General features: G+C 42.5%; 1 protein-coding gene across 1 annotated transcript in view; it reads right to left on the reverse strand.

The window, feature by feature from the left end:
- The window catches only part of GALNT10 (polypeptide N-acetylgalactosaminyltransferase 10), a 91,845-nt gene that overhangs the window by 43,019 nt on the left and 31,573 nt on the right, over positions 1 to 17,253 (reverse strand). Inside the window, exons 2-3 of the mRNA XM_075102648.1 lie at positions 1,073 to 1,175; positions 74 to 212 (exon numbers count right to left, since the gene is read on the reverse strand). Coding sequence (XP_074958749.1) covers positions 74 to 212; positions 1,073 to 1,175 — 242 coding nt within the window. The remainder of the gene's footprint in view (positions 1 to 73; positions 213 to 1,072; positions 1,176 to 17,253) is intronic.

Genomic DNA, 17,253 nt, shown 5'->3' on the forward strand with positions numbered 1-17,253 from the left:
AGCACGCTTCTGCAGATGTGGTAATTTAGGGCTTGTAAACTTTCACTCATAGAAATGCAAACTATATACTCACTTTGGATGTCTGATGTCTGGAAGGGAACGATTGAGAGAAATTTTATCACTCACAAAGATGTTAAAACCATTTTCCCTGTACGCCTGGTCCACTCGCTCTGCATCAGTCATTGGGTAAGGTTTTCCCTGTTCTCCATTTCCTATTGATAGACAGAAGGTAAACATGCATCATTACTACTAATTGGTGCATAACTGGCCAGAAACTATTCCATATATCAAAAGAAGAGCAGCCATCTTATAGCCCTTTGAAAATTCCTTCATTAGTTTTGTGCTCTATGTCATATTTAGCACTGGGTCAACTGTGTCAACCTAACAATTTTATTTAATAAGCAGTTTTGCTACAAACCATTCAGCTGTGCAAATCATAGAAGTTAAAAGTCTTCCTTCCAACATCAGAAACAGATTAAGGGGCTATGGCAACGCTGTGGAGGATCTATAGAATGTTTTTTGTTTCATTGCAGGAAGAATACATATGGTTTGAATACCTCATCACTACTTTTTCAGCACAGATGGATATGTATATTTAACAACCAGAGCTCTTGCACAGAGGAGGCAAAGCCCTCGCAGACACACCAGTGTAAAGCTGTGATGTTCAAAATGGGCCCTTTTATGCGATGCAAGACAAAACTTGGAACTGGGGAATAAAACTTGCATGAATGTAATAATCTAGAACATTATTCTTATCCCTCTTCTTCCTCTCTGGACCTCCCATTTTTGGGAGGGGCACAGGCACCCATTTTTTGGTAAGTTTTTCAAAAAATCAATACTGCACCTATCCTAAAAATACCAAGATGATACCAACATATTTTCATATCAAAATGGTTATTGTGGAGTTGAGGGAAAGGCTTTAACTGGGATTAACACACAATAATTATCGCATCATGTCAAGATCATCTTTTTGACCCTGAAGTCAAACAAGCTGTTCTGCACTCAGCCTACCAAATAAAATCAAAGTGAATTACAATCTGTATTAAAACATTTTTACAGTAATCTTACATACCTACACGCTCAGAGTCCCTCCTTATAGCTTCTTTGTTATGCCAGTCCTTTTTCCTTTGTCCATCACCAAAGTAAGGGTCTTTCTTTTGCCTCACATATGATGCCTTTTAAATAAAAGATTGGATATATTAAATATACAACATGTGAAATCTTCCCCCTTCCTGTAAGAGGAGATTAAACGTCTTCCTTACCCTAAAAGGGCTGAGGGAGGAAGCAAGTTTTGCTTGCCTCAGAACAGTACTTTATCTATAGCTGTTAAGTGATTTTTTTTTTCAGGGCACCATCATGTATGCAGACCAGTATTTTTAATCAGGGAATCTACTAAAAACTCCCATTTTCATTTTGAAAACATCCAATACATCTTGCATCCTATTTAATTAACAATAAAGCTGTAATGGGAGACCTACTGCAGGATCATTATTAATGAGCACACTACTATACCTGAATAAAATAAAAAGATTTAAAAGGTCATTTATTAAGACTCTTGCAGTTCAACTTAAAAGCAAATTTTACAGAAGGCATGAGCCTGCACTAAACCCAATTAAAGCTCCTCTTTTCATGATGTTGTTCCTGAAATTCAAAAGCAATGAGTGCTTTGGGAACAAGTTAGCAACTGAAAGATGGGGTGAATTCAGGATCAAAGAGACTATGGTGTGTGGAAAGAAACCAATGATAAATCTCAAACACTGACATCCCCCAAATCCAAGGGGAAAAAAATATATAGATATAAAAATATATAAAATATATAACTACATAAAATATATTTAAGTAGGTTTTAGGGTCAAGAAGATATCTCTGAGAATGACTTTTCAATTATGTTCTAAAATGCTGCAGAGTATAAATGCAAGCCATTTTTAGCCTCATTACTGCAGAAGTAGTTACACAAAGAACTTAGAGGTTTTTCCCTTTTAATTCCTCATGACCTGCAGAGAGAACTCCACAGGCTAGAACTTCCTAGAAAGAAAAACAAGCTTCTCTCCTTGAAGGGCAAGAGGTTTATAGTCTCACTAATGGGTCAATCAAACCAAACAACCACCAAAAAGCAACTGTTGGCATAGTAACCTTGCAGAGTTATCAGGCATCTTTGGCACCTGGGACACAGACATCATTTGCCTGACCAGTTATATTACAAACTCTTCATTTTCATGCCTAGATTTGCCTTGGGAAAATAGGACATTTGAACATTTTACATGTTATTCCAAGGCACTAGACTTCAGCCTGATGCAGTTCACCTCACTGCACTCTGACAGATGAGCTCTGGTGAACTGGGCTGTGAAGGTTTTGTGGATTATCCCCATTGTATCGCCCCTCTTCTACAACAGTCAGCAGGAGGAGAGCCCTGTGTATTAGCTTACAAAACCATCAGTGAAGACAGGTTTCAGCTAAGATGTCAAAGTGAACTAGAGTGGCTGCAGGTATGTGGTCTGCTCCACCTGCCCAGTTTACCATGCCAAAGAGTATTAAACCAGTGGTCTAAAAGTAACAGAGATCAGTTTGATTAAAAGCTGGCTTGTGAATTATTGGAACTCCGCCCCGTCCACAGCCCCCCATAAGAGATTTTAAATCAGTCTAGATCCTTTCAATCACAGAATCATAGACTGGTTTGGGTTGGAAGGGACCTTAAAGACCATCTAGTTCCAACTCCCCTGCCATGGGCAGGGATGCCTTCCACTAGACCAGGTTGCTCAAAGCCCTGCCCAACCTGACCTTGAACACTCCCAGGGATGGGGCATCCACAATTCTCCAGGCAACCTGTTCCAGTGCCTCACCACCCCCAGAGCAAAGAATTTCTTCCTTATATCTAATGTAACTCTACCCTCTTTCAGTTCAAGCCATTACCTACCCCTTGTCCTGACTTTTGCTAGCTCATGCCAGCAAACGTGAGCAGGTCTGGATGACAGCTGTGTGACAGACAGCAAAAGTGCAGCTTGGTTATTTTTGGTGTAAAATGGATCAAATTTTCAGCATCATGAAACAGCCACCCTGTGCTATAGCATGTCTACTTGTCTGGTCACCACAGTGGTTTCTAATTTTTCAGACAACATGCCACCCTTCCGTTCATCCCCACTAAATAACCCACAGAGCACACTACCGTTCTGTGAGATTTTTGCCTCTGTTTCGCAAGATCCCTGCTTTGCCAGGCCTGCTCACTGACCAGTTTCCTCTCCAGGATACTCCTCTGCCAGGAAAAGTCCTGGAAAGCTCTCGCAGACCAGAGCACCTCCTTTCCAGGAGAGTTTTGCCAACTTTCTGAGAACTAGGCTTGTGCACATGTATCATACTGGGCACAGGAACAACTGGCAAGTCTGAACCTTCAATATTTTAAGTCTCTTTTGTCTCTTGTTTATAGCACCCTGGACCGAATGAGCACACCAGGAGCATCGTTTACAACGTCACTATCCCTTCTGCCATTTTCTGCAATTCAACATGCGTAAATGTGTAAAGTCACTCTAGAAATCTCACCCACCACTGTAAGAGTGTCTAGGGACTTGATCTAAAAGGAGAAATAACACAGTGTGACTCTGAGCCTCACAACACCCACTGTGCACATGGTAACCCAGCACCCTATGCCAGGCCCCTGTGAAGGGCACCCTGAAGAAAGAGGAAAAAGAGACCCACCAGCAAAAAGACATCCAAGCTGCCTAACAGGGCACTGCTAAGAGTGTTTTAAGTCCCATCTCTTGTCAGGACTCAAGCAACTTAAGCTAGACTTGCAGAGAAACCCCCCTTCCCTCTGAACTCTAGGCTGAACACATCCCTTAGAAGATACCCTCCACTGCTGCAGGTACCGATGTGGATTGCTCTCCTTTCGAAACACGCTAATGCGATGGATCTTGAGCTGCCCTCCACAACAGCTCTCAGGAGGTGGGAGACAAGTTCAGAGTATACCCCAAAGGATTCACACCAACACCTCCAGCATCCTCCGCAGGGAAGCCATACCCCTGGGCTGTCGGCCGTTTCAGGAGGAGCCTCTCACACCATTACAAAGCTGTACCACCAAAGCAGCCAATGCTCATCAGGCCAAGCCAGCAACCTAAAAGCCATTAAAAAGCCATTCCAGCCATCCCTGCTCAGGGTGAGCATGCCCAGGCTCTGGGCTGGAGTCACCCTCGTGTTTGTGCGCTCAATATAGGATAATGCGAACAGAGGATGAAATTTTCTGCAGTTTCAAGCCATCCTTCAGAGAGGTCAACAGTGCGCATTTAAATACTCTCAGAGCAAGCAACAACCTGATGCAAGCAATTTAACCACTACAATACTGAGTGAAAGCAGGCAGTAGCACACTATCCTCCAGTGCTATTAAAAAGAAAAAGAGAAGAAATCATAAAGACTGCCACTGTATCACGTACAGAGCCCAGATCAGGCAGGCAGACAGCAGAAAGTCTAGTAGATGTATTACTTCTAATCAGTCCAAAAAAATTTGTGCATGAAAACTTCTTTGAGCTGGGCTAAGCCAAACCTCATCAAGGCCACACATGTCAAGAGAAAAACTTCAGTAATTTGTAAACTTTAAATTAAGCAAGAGGTGAAACTATGGAGTACACACATGAATTATTCAAGACTTTTCCAAACTGTAGTGCTGGACTTTTGAGGCACATGGAATATGAGTTATCAATCCTTAAGTCCTGAGGAACAGGCTCTGTACAGCTCTGTCTTAGAGACTTACAAGGACCCACCTCTTCATGTTGGCACTGGCAAAGTAAAATGAGGACTGGTGACCCAGTACAATGAGGTAGGGTGACCCATTACCTGTTCCTCTGCCTGCAGTGCTCATGATGTTACTGCCCTGCACAACTAAAGCCAAATGAGATTCACAAGAGAAACACAACATAGATCTCTGTTGGACCAACATATCTCTCTAGGTGACTTTTAGAATCTTGAAGGGTAAACATAGCTGCAGATGGTCATGACAGACATGCTGCATTCTGGAGCTTCTTTGGTCTTGGGCATAGAAGTTACGTTAGTCAATCCAATGCAGAAATGCTCCATTAAATTTATTCAACTTGTGTAAATGTTAAGAGGTTAGAATATTTCTAACTGCATCCCTCGCAAACAAGCATGTAACGCTTACATTGGTTTTGCAGGTCACTATTAAAACACCATATCTGGAAAGTCTGCTGTGAGTCACTGACAAGTTCTGCCAACGACGTCTGAACACTAATTTTGAAATGACTTTCAGTGCTAGAAAATGGATATTAGTGTCTCTGCTTCAGTGACCTTGCCAGCACCCACGGTCTGCATAGCCCCAAAGGGAAGGTGGATCTGCAGCAAACTGATTAGCATCATGTTTCTTGTTAAGAATCACACTTTCAAGACTAACTTAGTTTCAGCAGGCTACCAAAGTCAGTGTGAACGATAAAACATAGCCTTCCCCTCCACAACTGCAATTTTCATGCTCATGCCATGACTATTAGCAAAGCAGTGTGTAGAGCTGTGGGCAGTGTACTATCATGGGCAGAGGGAAGACGTGCATATACGCGCTCCAAGTCTCTCATTGTGGCAACGGGCAGGTTGCTGACATTGATGTTATTTTGGAAGCTTCTATTTTGTTTTTTTCCTCTTCGTAAAAGATGCCTGAGCTCTAGAAATGTAGACACAGCACACAGGGACCAGAATGTTGCTTTTTTTTTTTAGTCGTTTCCTTCAGGGACGCTGCATGGGATTTGATTCAATTATGCAAATTACATAACTTGATGATACCCCTTCAACAGACGCTCTAGACTGTGATATCTAAGCAGTCTGCAAAACACAGCAACTTTCCTAGGACTGACTTTTGCTTTACCTATTAAACAAGCATTTCATTTGCAGGGAGCTATGTCTTACCTGTAATGCTATATTTCATGTAAATTTTCACTTTTGTTCTAATTTCTCATTAATTCTAACTGCATAGCAGGAGGCATAACATTTTTGCCCAGACCCCACCAGCACATTGCCCTTTACCTGCCTTTTAACTGTGGAATACAGTGACCATCATTTGAATACTGCAGTTAACAATGCTGCATCGTTAGGGTAAATTGGCATTATGGATCTGGATTTCTGTCCCTATAAATCAGGTCAGCAAGGCTATAGCCTTTGCAGTTTTCTGTTTAGCTCCACCATAGATTCTCATTTTGCAAAAATCTCTTTGTTTTTGAAATGGTCAGTTGTAAACAGCAATGCAAGAAGGAGATTTCAAAGCACGAAGGGTTCATTATGATCATCTCGTGAAGCTATATAAGCACGCAAGCTATTGAATTTTATCCATTAACTCCTACAGCAAGCCTATAAGTTCTATTTCAGCTCAAGCACATTTTCTTTTCCTTAAGAACTGGAAGTTGTTTACCACTAAGGAGTTATTACTTCTCCAGCAATATCTTAAACTAATCTCCTGCCTGTTTCCATCCTTTTTTTTTTTTAAAACTGAAAATGAATTAAAGTAGAAAGGCATATTAAGCAATACATTGAAAATGGATTTAGACAGATTGCTGTAAATAAGCCCCTTCTGTTGTCTACCATGCTGTTACTTAACACACCGCCAAAGCAATTGATCAGTGTTCAAACGCCAAATGCACAAAAATGGAATTTTAATCTTTTGTTTAATCACTATTTAGTGTGTCTGGCTCCAGCCAGAATAAAAGAAGGGCGGATGGAAACATAAGCCAAGAGTTTTCTCTACACGAAGAAAAAAAGATTTGCTGAAGTGCATACGCTAATCATAATGCTGTACGGATCTCAAACCCTGTTCAAACATTTCATTGTTGATTTTTTTTTTAAACCAAGGGTCTATGATCAGACCCAAGAAGCTATGGTCTCCGGAGACAGTGTTAAAAGGGGGCATCTGTTCCATCCTGGGCCTCTTCATTTATCCCAGCACCTCAGCAAGTACATCTTGCATTTATAGCCTACAACAAGATGCTAAAGATGACAAAACAACCCAGAAAAACAGGAAAAGACAGAGCAAATAGAAACCATTCCTCTATTTATTAGGTATACTCAGTGGAAGACTCAAGAGCAGGTACTTTGGGTACAACCTAGTTGTCGCGATCTGTGCCACAGCAAAGCAGAAATAATAAACATCTATAGCCAGCTTCTCTTCAGTCTTCCAAAACCCAGGGTACACAAGGGGTTTCAGAAGGCAGGAAATGTGAGAGAAGGCAGGTCTGGCAGCAACCAGGAGGAATCCTCCCTCTCACTGCAGCAAGAAGCCCAAGTTTTAATGACTGTGGGACCATCCACGCTAAATATAGATAACCCTTTTATAAATACATAAATATCAAGTCTTATTGTACCATGAAGTAATAAAACTCTTTTTTGGTTTGTCAGGTATCTATTAGCATGTGTTGGACAACAAATTGGTACAACACCCACACTGCACAAACAGCATCCATCCTTTGCACTGGCATGAAAATAGCTGAGTATTTCAGATGATCTAATGAAAAATAAAAATATCTCCAACATCAGCTAGAGGCATTCGACCTAGGCCAAGGAGCTGAGCATAACCTTGGTCAAAGCTCTTCATTTACTGGAACAGGAGATAGCATACTACTGTAAGAGGAAAACTGCTAAAAGCCTGTCATGTGATCTACCTAAGCATTTTCAAAAGGTTAATTTTTGAAGCTATTTCAGTCCATCAAAAATTTAAAACCTATATTAACATAATCCATACCTTCGGCATTTCAGAAGCTATTAAAAGGCAACATAGGGATAAATGGCAGCACATCATGTGGAATAATTAAGCGCTTTCAAAGAAAGAAAAGCCAACTATGTCTTCACAGCTGTGTTGCAACTCAGATCCAAGCAACATGTTCAAACCTGACCTAAAAGTTTCCTGCAAAATGCCATGATTTCCTGCATATTTGGCCATTGTCCTCTTCTCTCTCACCTGAAACAGTATTAACACTGAAATCCACATGTTCAGATTTCTGCTTTTCTTTGAGAAAGCCACACTTTGGGGTATGGAAATAACCTGCCTGCTTCCTTCAGAGGGTAGAGCCACAAATACTGCCGGCACTCCTGGATCAGTCCTGACCTGGTCTCAGCTAATTAAACCACAGCTGGATCAGAATCAGCTGGACAGATCAGCACAGAGCCTTTTCTGCAGAATGCCCAGGGGCACTTGGCAGCTGACTGTAGAGCTACTAAAGAAATATGCTCCTTGCAGGACACCGGGCACACAGCTCCTTGGTAGATGGGACAACCTACTGCTTAAGCATTACCCAATTTTAGGTGACTCTCTACTTTTCAATACAGAAAGCTTTTTGTATCAAGTGCTAGAACAGCACTTGCTTGAACTGAAAGTGTCCTCCCACCACCAACACTTAAATTCCTTTAGTTAACAAGTTTTATTCAACCTCAATTGCTGAAAATCCCTTAACACAAACAAAATTTTATCTAGCAAAAAGTCCCGGTTCATCAGCTGATTAAAGTCTAAAGACATCAGTGAGAACAGTGATATGACATCCAGCTTAGTAATCTATCTCTACCAAACACCTTACACCTTGTTCTTCACTTACCTTTAGAAATAATATTACAGTTTTGCAGTGTTTGCTGTTTTAAACTTACTATTTGACCAATTCAATCCAGGCCTCCAAATGCACAGAGCCTTTCCAAAGTCAGCAGAGAGAACCAAGCAGTCAGTTCTTCCCCGGGTTTAGGCACACCTTGTGATAGCACAGCGGTTTCAGTCTCAGGCTTTTCTTTCAGCTGTCAAAAACCCAGCTGGCCTAGTTTTACACTTCAGAACAGGGCTCCTTGCTTTATCTTTTCAGTTCACTAAAATGCTTACAGCCCTTCCCATCTACAGAAATGCTCCATTTCCCACGTAGGAGCGTGCCTCGGATCTGCTGAAAACTGTGGAATAAGCTCCTGCAGGCATTTAACTGAATCAGAAACCTCCTCATCTTCCCCCTCAAGCAATACACACACTACTTTGACCTTGCTTTAACATACAGCAACACATTACAAAATTCGCAAACAAGGCGTCACTTGCTGGGCTACCCTCCAGTCGAGGTGGGAGACACAACGCGTGACTCACCCCGCCTGAGGTACGACAGCCAGGAGGGGCTTTGACAGGGAATATGTGAAGTATGAAGGTGGAGACAAAAGTCACCTCTGAACTGCCGTTCCAAATGAGACTGAAGACTTCCCACCCCTCCCACCTTCCCTTTCTGCTTTACATGCTTTCTGAAAACTTAAAACTAGGTGAGCTCTCCCAGAGAACCAACATACATGTAACATTTTATCGTGTGTCCAAGAGCTGGTTTTTGACCATGACTCCCAGCAGAAGCTACGAGGGTGAAATCCAGAGATGTTCATTGTTTTCCACAGCATTTAGTGCTATTTGAAGCTGTCTTAAAAACAAGCAGCCTTGTATTAACAGAGAGAAGAGTGAACAAGCTGGTTTGGAGATCAATTTGAGAAACGGACATTTGAAGCAGAACCCTCCAGATGTCTGCATATATCCACGCTCCATTTAACAGGAGCACACAGCACACAAGCTGTAGTGGTTTCCTATAAGGACATACTTTTGCACACCGTTTCTGAAATCTGACTTACCAGTTAGATTCACAGATTATGCTGCATATGCAGAAACAGTTGAATAATCTGCATTAGGATTTAATAAAAATGCAGGATATAAAACCTATTAATTCCATCATTTCCATGAATTCCCTGTACTCAAGCTATAAACTCTTGATCAGATTACAGGAATGTTAAGCCTAGCAAGGATTTCTCAGCTGAACACAACTTCCAAATATTTTGAATTCTAACAGAGAATTGCACCATATATCATACTACCAAAAATTCAGAAATCTCATTAAAGATACGCCACAATGAACATCCCATATATCATCAACACAGAAATTCTACACAGAAGTGAAATTCACAGCACTCAGACAACCAATACAAGATTACAACTAAGCTTGGTGCTGCTCATAGATGGCTGGCAAACGTGTGACCGTAAATTTGACTTTGTTCAGTTTAAAAAAAAAAACAACAAAACAAATTACAGCATTTCTCACTATTTGGTTGCTGAAAGAACTATGACAATTTGTGCCTTTCATAAAATGGAATCTACCTGGATGGGCACGGAGTCCTTGGAAGCTCTGGTATAACTCCTGGTATAAGCTGGTATAGCTGGTACAAAATAGGAGATGGCTGCTAATGCTCCAACAGTCTTTGAAGTGAAGGCAGGACAAAACCTACCCCCTAGACACCCAAAGGAAGTAGCCTAAATATTTTCCGTAAGACTAACAAATCAAGAGAAAACCACTCAATTTTTGGACTTTCTAATGTGCAAACTACACCACCAGGATGCCTTGCACTTTGTGACAGAGGAAGGCATACAGGCTGCCCAGAGAGGTGGTAGAGTTGCCATCCCTGGAGGTATTTAAAAGATGCGTAGACCTGACACTTTGGGACATTGTTTAGAAGACATGGTAGTGTTGGGTTGACAGTTGGACTTGATGATCCTAGAGGTCTTTTCCAACCTTATTGTTCTAAAGGTAAGACAAAAGGCTGCATTATAACATGTTTTCTGAAGCAGGATGAGCAAGGCAGTTTGAAAGCTTGCCAATAGTTAGTTCATAATAGTAAACAGAAATGATCTGGGTTTTGCCTAGAAAAGCAGGGAGAGCACCACAAGGTATCCATAAGCAGAGCTGCAGCAGTCTTTGGAACAGCTGACAGAGTAGATCAGGTATTTACCTTTCTTCACAGAAACTGGGCTGATGCCAAACTTATTCAAGCGAAATTCAAGGGCATATTACAGAATATTGATGCCCTGGTGAGGGGCAAAGACTTGTCAGCCTGTGGAGTACACTGGCTTCAGAAAGGTTAATACCGCTATTCTGAAATGCTCCAAAAAGGTAAAAAAAATGCACAACATTTACTGCCACTGAAAACTATATACAATCCATAAAAAAGCTATGCAACAGATATGACTCAAAGACTGGAATAAGAACCATAATTCCCATTTAGTTGTGTGCCAGATACTGAGATTTTGTGGTTTATGTCAGCAGACAGGGTGCTTCCCATAGCAAGCTGCATATCAAGCTTAGAAATTGCTTTTTCCCTAATGAATTTTAAAAGATACTGGAAAGAAGTCTGTATTTTAGCTTTCTTCTTGAGCCCTTATCCCTCCTTAGGAGTAACACATACAATTTTAGAAACACTTCCTCTCTGAAATTTGAAAGGAGGCACAATCTGACCTAGAACGACAATGTTATCTGCAAAGTCAGACCCAAAACCAGAGAATGTGAAATATTCTACCAGCGGCATTCACCTGCTAGTACAGCAAATAATCCCCAGACATGCTGCACCAGCTCGTCTTGCTCAGCAGATCACAGTTGCAGTTTAATAATAAACTGTTCCTGGAAATGTGGCTGGGTGACACAGGAACCCCCCCCCCAGCCCCTGCTGCATAAAAACCCAGGCCAAGAGGATTCTAGGGAGAACTTAAGACATCAAGAGACTTAGAGGTATTTTCAGAGAGTACTTCTCCCCACCAAGTTACCTCCTCCTACCAGGAACAATACCATGCTCATGTAATTATTAAACATCACTTGACCAAAATAGTTCCAGCTAACTCCCATAAAGCAGAGAATCGCAGCATTTTTCTATTTTATTTTCCACACTCTTCACTCCGTACCTTCAGTGCCGACACTGCTCGCCTGCCTTCCAGTCCCTGGGCAACCAACAGTACCTGTAACAATCTCCCTGACAGCTTTCAGGGGGAGTTGGGGAATAAAAAAATAAAAAAATTAATTGTTTCCAATTCAACATTTACTGTTACTTCAGGTGGTGCTCTGAAGGAGCCTACCTTTTGCTTTGCTTCCTGGTTCACACTGTTAGCATTGGTCTCAGCACAGCTTTTTGTTAGCAGCAATGCAGCAACACCACATTTGTCTGGTTTTCAGCAACAGAATACCACTATTTTCCTCTTAGCTATTTTAAGGATTTTAAAGTAAATTATCTACCAACTTCCTGGCAGACTTGATGCTTCTTGACAGTGTTATGTTAAACTGAAAACATCAGCACTAAAAAGCAACATTTAACACGCCTCTTCTTCCCAAGAAGTTATTTAACTGCTGCTCAGACAACTAGTACGTTGCACCCAGCAACAGCAAGCGCACAGATCTGTGCCAGGATTAATCATACTGCTCTCAGAATCAGACTTATTGCTATTACCCCAGTTAGTAAAAAACATTTAAGCCATGCTACCTCCCCTTTCCCCTTGTTTATGCTGCCAGATCATTTGATGTATTTGTGCTTTGTTTGCATCTCCAGATCCTCCGTGTACAGAAGGCAGCATACAGAATTACTGCCCGTGATGGTGAGGAGTCCTGCCGCACACCGCAGTGCAGAGCAGCTGGGCAACAGCTGTAGGAGACTCTTGTACCTTTACAGTGTTCCCGTAAGCAGTTTTTCTCATCAGGAAGCACAACCACTCCCTGAGACCAAGCACGAGCTGTGTAATTCCACCGGGAACAAGACGCCATGCACAAAAATACCAACTTCAGTCTTTGACTTCTTCTAGAATGCCAAGCCACTGGCGATGGGTTGCAAAGATGACTTACAGAGCACGTGCATCACACGATTAAGGACTAAAACCCCACCATGAACCATATGGGAAAGGTTATCCCATGGAAAGTTCTGGGCACCCTGAAAATAAATTGTGTTTACAATAACATATAGAGACTTCTCACCGGTCAAAAGCTGAAGTGCCAAGTATGTGTACCCAGCAAGAGAGTGTCTACCGCCCTTTCGCCACTCCTCCCTCCACAGAAAAGCATTGGCAGAACTCCTGGCAGCACTTTTGTGCCGTATGTGCCATCTGATCGCACTTCCCAGGTTTAATACTGCTCTCCTAAGCAAGCTGCTGAAGAAGTCTGCCTCTACCCCTTTCGAATACAGCATGAAATTGTGAACATCACGCATCTTTATGCCATCCCAAGGCTTTTAATTCTCCATGCCTCTAGCCTAGGCTGCGATGAGGCTGACCCAAGGCCAGGAAAGGATCAAGGAATCTACACTGAACTGCTAAATCTAGAGGCTGGATCCTGTGTAGGTACATTGGTCCCTCCTAGAGATGCTCTCTAGCAGTGATCACCACTTGATGTGGGCAGCTGCAAGTTGTAATATGGCAAGAAACTACCTGATTGCTCATAGTGTCAGCGTAGCAAGAGGGCACACTAAGCCTGGTTAGGGTACAATAGGGAAAAAATAGAAACTGGTAAGATAAATTGGGTGGGTCAGGGAAGAAGCTGGTTGACAGTCTCAGGGCCATTATCTCCGAGTGCCTGTGGAAGATGGATGAGATTTCCAATAACTGAAAGGCAACAAACGCTTCTGGGGAACTGAAGAAAAGTAGGGCTGGGGATACAGATACCAAAACATTGTATATGCCTAAAAGGTGACAAATCGCTTTTAGCCATCACCTTGAGAGTGACAAACTGCTACGAACTACAGCAGTGTCAGTATTAAAAACTAAGGAACAAGCTGCTGCTTTGTGGGAGAGTTAACAACTGGGCAGGCAGGAGAGAGGAGAGATGCATCGTTCCACTCAGTGACGCAAACCTGAGTATACCGAGTCTTGTTACTGTTAATATCCAAATTGGAATATACCCAAATCTGATCAAAACTTACACATTTTGATGCAAACATTTAGGTCATGTGTCAAAATGATCTTTGCCAGAATTTTTCTAGACCCTGTAAAATTATCTATCGATTTCAATACTGGAATGAAAAGTGTGCTTGTTAAATCTGCTGATGTTGCCAGCTAAGTGGAGAACAGGATTAAAATTCAAAAGTGGTTCTCACAACAGAACAACACATCAAAATTTGGGATACAATTCAAAGGGTGAGTAAAGAAGGCATTAACTGTAGAAATGTGAGATTTGAGAGCCTTCTTATGCAGCTGTTCTATCATAATTTCTGGGTGTCGACAGATCACAAGACTGTATGAATCTGTGTCCTACCATTTGAAAAAAAAGCAAGTTTCATCCTGAAATATTTACAGAAACCTCACACACAGGAAAATGCAAAATAACAGGTGCTGACTAGGGTAGAGATGACTGGGCAGAAAGGAAGAGCGAGTATTACAAATAGTCCTCACACTTTTCCACAGTGCTGCAAAGAAGAAAATGGAAAGACATGAAATTAAAAGCACAACACATGAAATTATGGAAGAGACTTTTTAACTACACGAGAAATTAACATGTTCCATCTTAGGCCAAGAAGCAAATTAGACTTTGAGGAGTCTCATTTTACTACTGTGGTGGGTTGACCCTGGCTGGATGCCAGGTGCCCACCAAAGCTGCTCTATCACTCCCCTCCTCAGCTGGACAGGGGGGAGGAAATATAACAAAAGGCTCATGGGTCAAGATAAGGACAGGGAGAGATCACTCACCAATTACAGTCACGGGCAAAACAGACTCAATTTGGGGAAATTAGCTTAAGTTTTTACCAATCAAATCAGAGTAGGGTAATGAGAAATACAACCAAATCTGAAAACCCCTTCCTCCCACCCCTCCCTTCTTCCCAGGCTCAGCTTCACTCCTGATTACCTCCTCCCCGCCCGCGGCACAGGGGGACAGGGAACCAGGGCTGTGGTCAGTTCATCACATGTCTCTGCCACGCCTTCCTCCTTGGGGGGGACTCACACTCTTCTGCTCCAGCGTGGGCTCCCTCCCACAGGAGAGAGTCCTCCATGAACTCCTCCAGCGTGGGTCCTTCCCATGGGTTACAGTTCTTTGTACACTGTTCCAGTGGGGGTCCCTTCTGCAGGGTGCAGCCCTTCAGGAAAAGGCTGCTCCAGTGTGGGTCCCCCATGGGGTCACAGGTCCTGCCAGGAGCCTGCTCCAGCATGGGCTTCCCACGGGGTCACAGCCTCCTTTGGGGTGCATCTACCTGCTCTAGCGTGGGGTTCTCCATGGGCTGCCGGTGGATATCTGCTCCACCGCTAACCTCCATGGGCTGCAGGGGCACAGCCTGCCTCACCATGGTCTTCATCACAGGCTGCAGGGGAACCTCTGCTCCAGCACCTGTAACACCTCCTCCCCCTCCTTCTTCACTGACCTTGGCGCTGTTTCTGCCACATAGTCTCACTCCTCTCTCCAGATGCAGTTATGGGGTTTCTTTTTTTGTTCCCTCTTCTTAAACATGTTATCCCAGATGCACAGCTGCTGATGTTGATGGGCTTGGCCTTGGGCAGCGGCGGGTCCGTCTTGGGGCTGGCTGGCACTGGCTCTGTTGGACACAGGGGAAGCTGCTGGAAGCTTCTCGCAGAAGCCAGCCCTGTAGCTCCCACCAGCACCAAAAACTTGCCACTCAAACCCCATACAACCACAAGCGTTTTAAGGGAGGTCTGTCCCTTGAGAGTACACTGTAAACATCGAATTCCAAAAATCTTCACTGTCTGCTTTCTGAAGGCTTAAAATAAGCGAGGTCTATGGCAGCTGAACAGTCTCACAAGCATCCAGAAGGAATCACATTAAAATATACCACAACATTTTCTATTTTGTTAGATCTACTCTAGTTCCTATAGCACAGGACTAAATTCCAAAAAAACTGAATTATTTGGTGCATTTACTGTCCTTCAGGGTCATTACAAGAGCACAGAGTTAGCCCTATGATCAAATATAAATTCTCTTCACTACGGCACATAGTCTGACCTCGCTATAATGAAGCTCCAAGGGACTGAGAAAAATTGCTGTGTAGCAGGACATTTTCTGAAACAGAGATTTTATAGCTTGTTGTACCAGAATAAAGTACCCAATTTGACTCGAACATGTTATATCTACTATTTTTGAGTCTTACTTCATGTTGAAAGAATACTGTTTAAGCATCAAGAAAAAAAGAAAAATCAATAATGAAAATGCATCATTGTACATAAGATACAGCAGAGAACAACTGATACAAACTCCTCACATTAGCTTCGGTGCTTGTTCTACCAACTCTTAAAAACCAGGCAAAATACAGAAGTTCACACTGCTAGGACTATTTCAAAGAAGGTACGCTGTTAGCAGGCCTTGTTACAGAGCATCTGAGTAATTAATTGCATGCATGGTCTCCCTCGTGTCCTCTGCAAGTTTATGGTGTAACACCTTATGGCAAAAACAGTGCTGGCAGAACAGTGCTACTGCACAGCTTACACAAAGAATGCAGAAACACTGAGCTCCGTTCACCTGCTTGGAGAAATTCTGAAGGTGAATCTCTGTTCAGTCTTGTAAAGAAGCAGCTTGAACTATTTTAAAGCCTTCTTTCAGTGGGAGCAGGGTGTGAGACACATCCTGTACCCTAAATTTTGGTTGTTCCCAGAACATGAGGATAATTGTTCTGGGGAATACTCAGGCGATGCTTGGATGTTCCTTTTAAGAGCAACATTCACTGTCTTTCAGTGCAGACATGGACAACTTTACTGAAAGGGGTTATGCTATAGGGCTGTTCAGCATAATGCAAACAAAGCAGTAAGTCCCGCTGCCTCTGAAGAATGACGTCCCACAGAAAAGCAATGGGAAGATCATGGGTGTAATATGCAGGATTTTAGAAAGGTTTTCAGAACAGCCTTTGGGATGTTGGTTACATTTTTATTTTTCTCTTCCTGAAGGGGCGTGGATGTTTTGAAAACAGAGCGCTCCAAGCCTTAAGCACCATTTACAACTGTGGTGTGCAGAGAGGAGACGCTACCCGCTTTGAGGTTTGACTGGACACTTACTTTTAACGTTAGCCAGACTTACAAAATTCTGTGACGTGGTTAATTGCAATAGAACAGAATTTCTTTTACAAAATGTTCATCTACTTCAAGCTCAGTGGTTTTTAAATGTTCTGTCAGACATGCACATCTGTTGAGTGGGGAAGTCACCTTGAGGGAGTAAGCAGGCTGAGGAAAGGGGGAATGAAGAGATGCAATTAGTGACGATGAACTCGTCTTATTACCATAGAAGACTGAAGTTCAAGACTTGATTTGTGTAATAAGAGAAGAATCAATCTGATTAATTTTGCCAATATCCATTCTTTAGAGACAGTTTTTCATCACTGCTCAAGAAAAAGCCCTGACCTGACGAGTGAGAGCATTAACCAGAGCAGCTTAGGATAGCCAACACTACCCAAGACCTATTGGCCCTTTAGGCACATCTCCTGACCACAGAAGGCTTTCAGAGATCCCTTTTGTTCATGACAAAGGGCTGTTTCACAGACACTTCC

This window comes from Phalacrocorax aristotelis, chromosome 8 (genome assembly GCF_949628215.1).
Source record: "Phalacrocorax aristotelis chromosome 8, bGulAri2.1, whole genome shotgun sequence".
Lineage (NCBI taxonomy): Eukaryota > Metazoa > Chordata > Aves > Suliformes > Phalacrocoracidae > Phalacrocorax > Phalacrocorax aristotelis.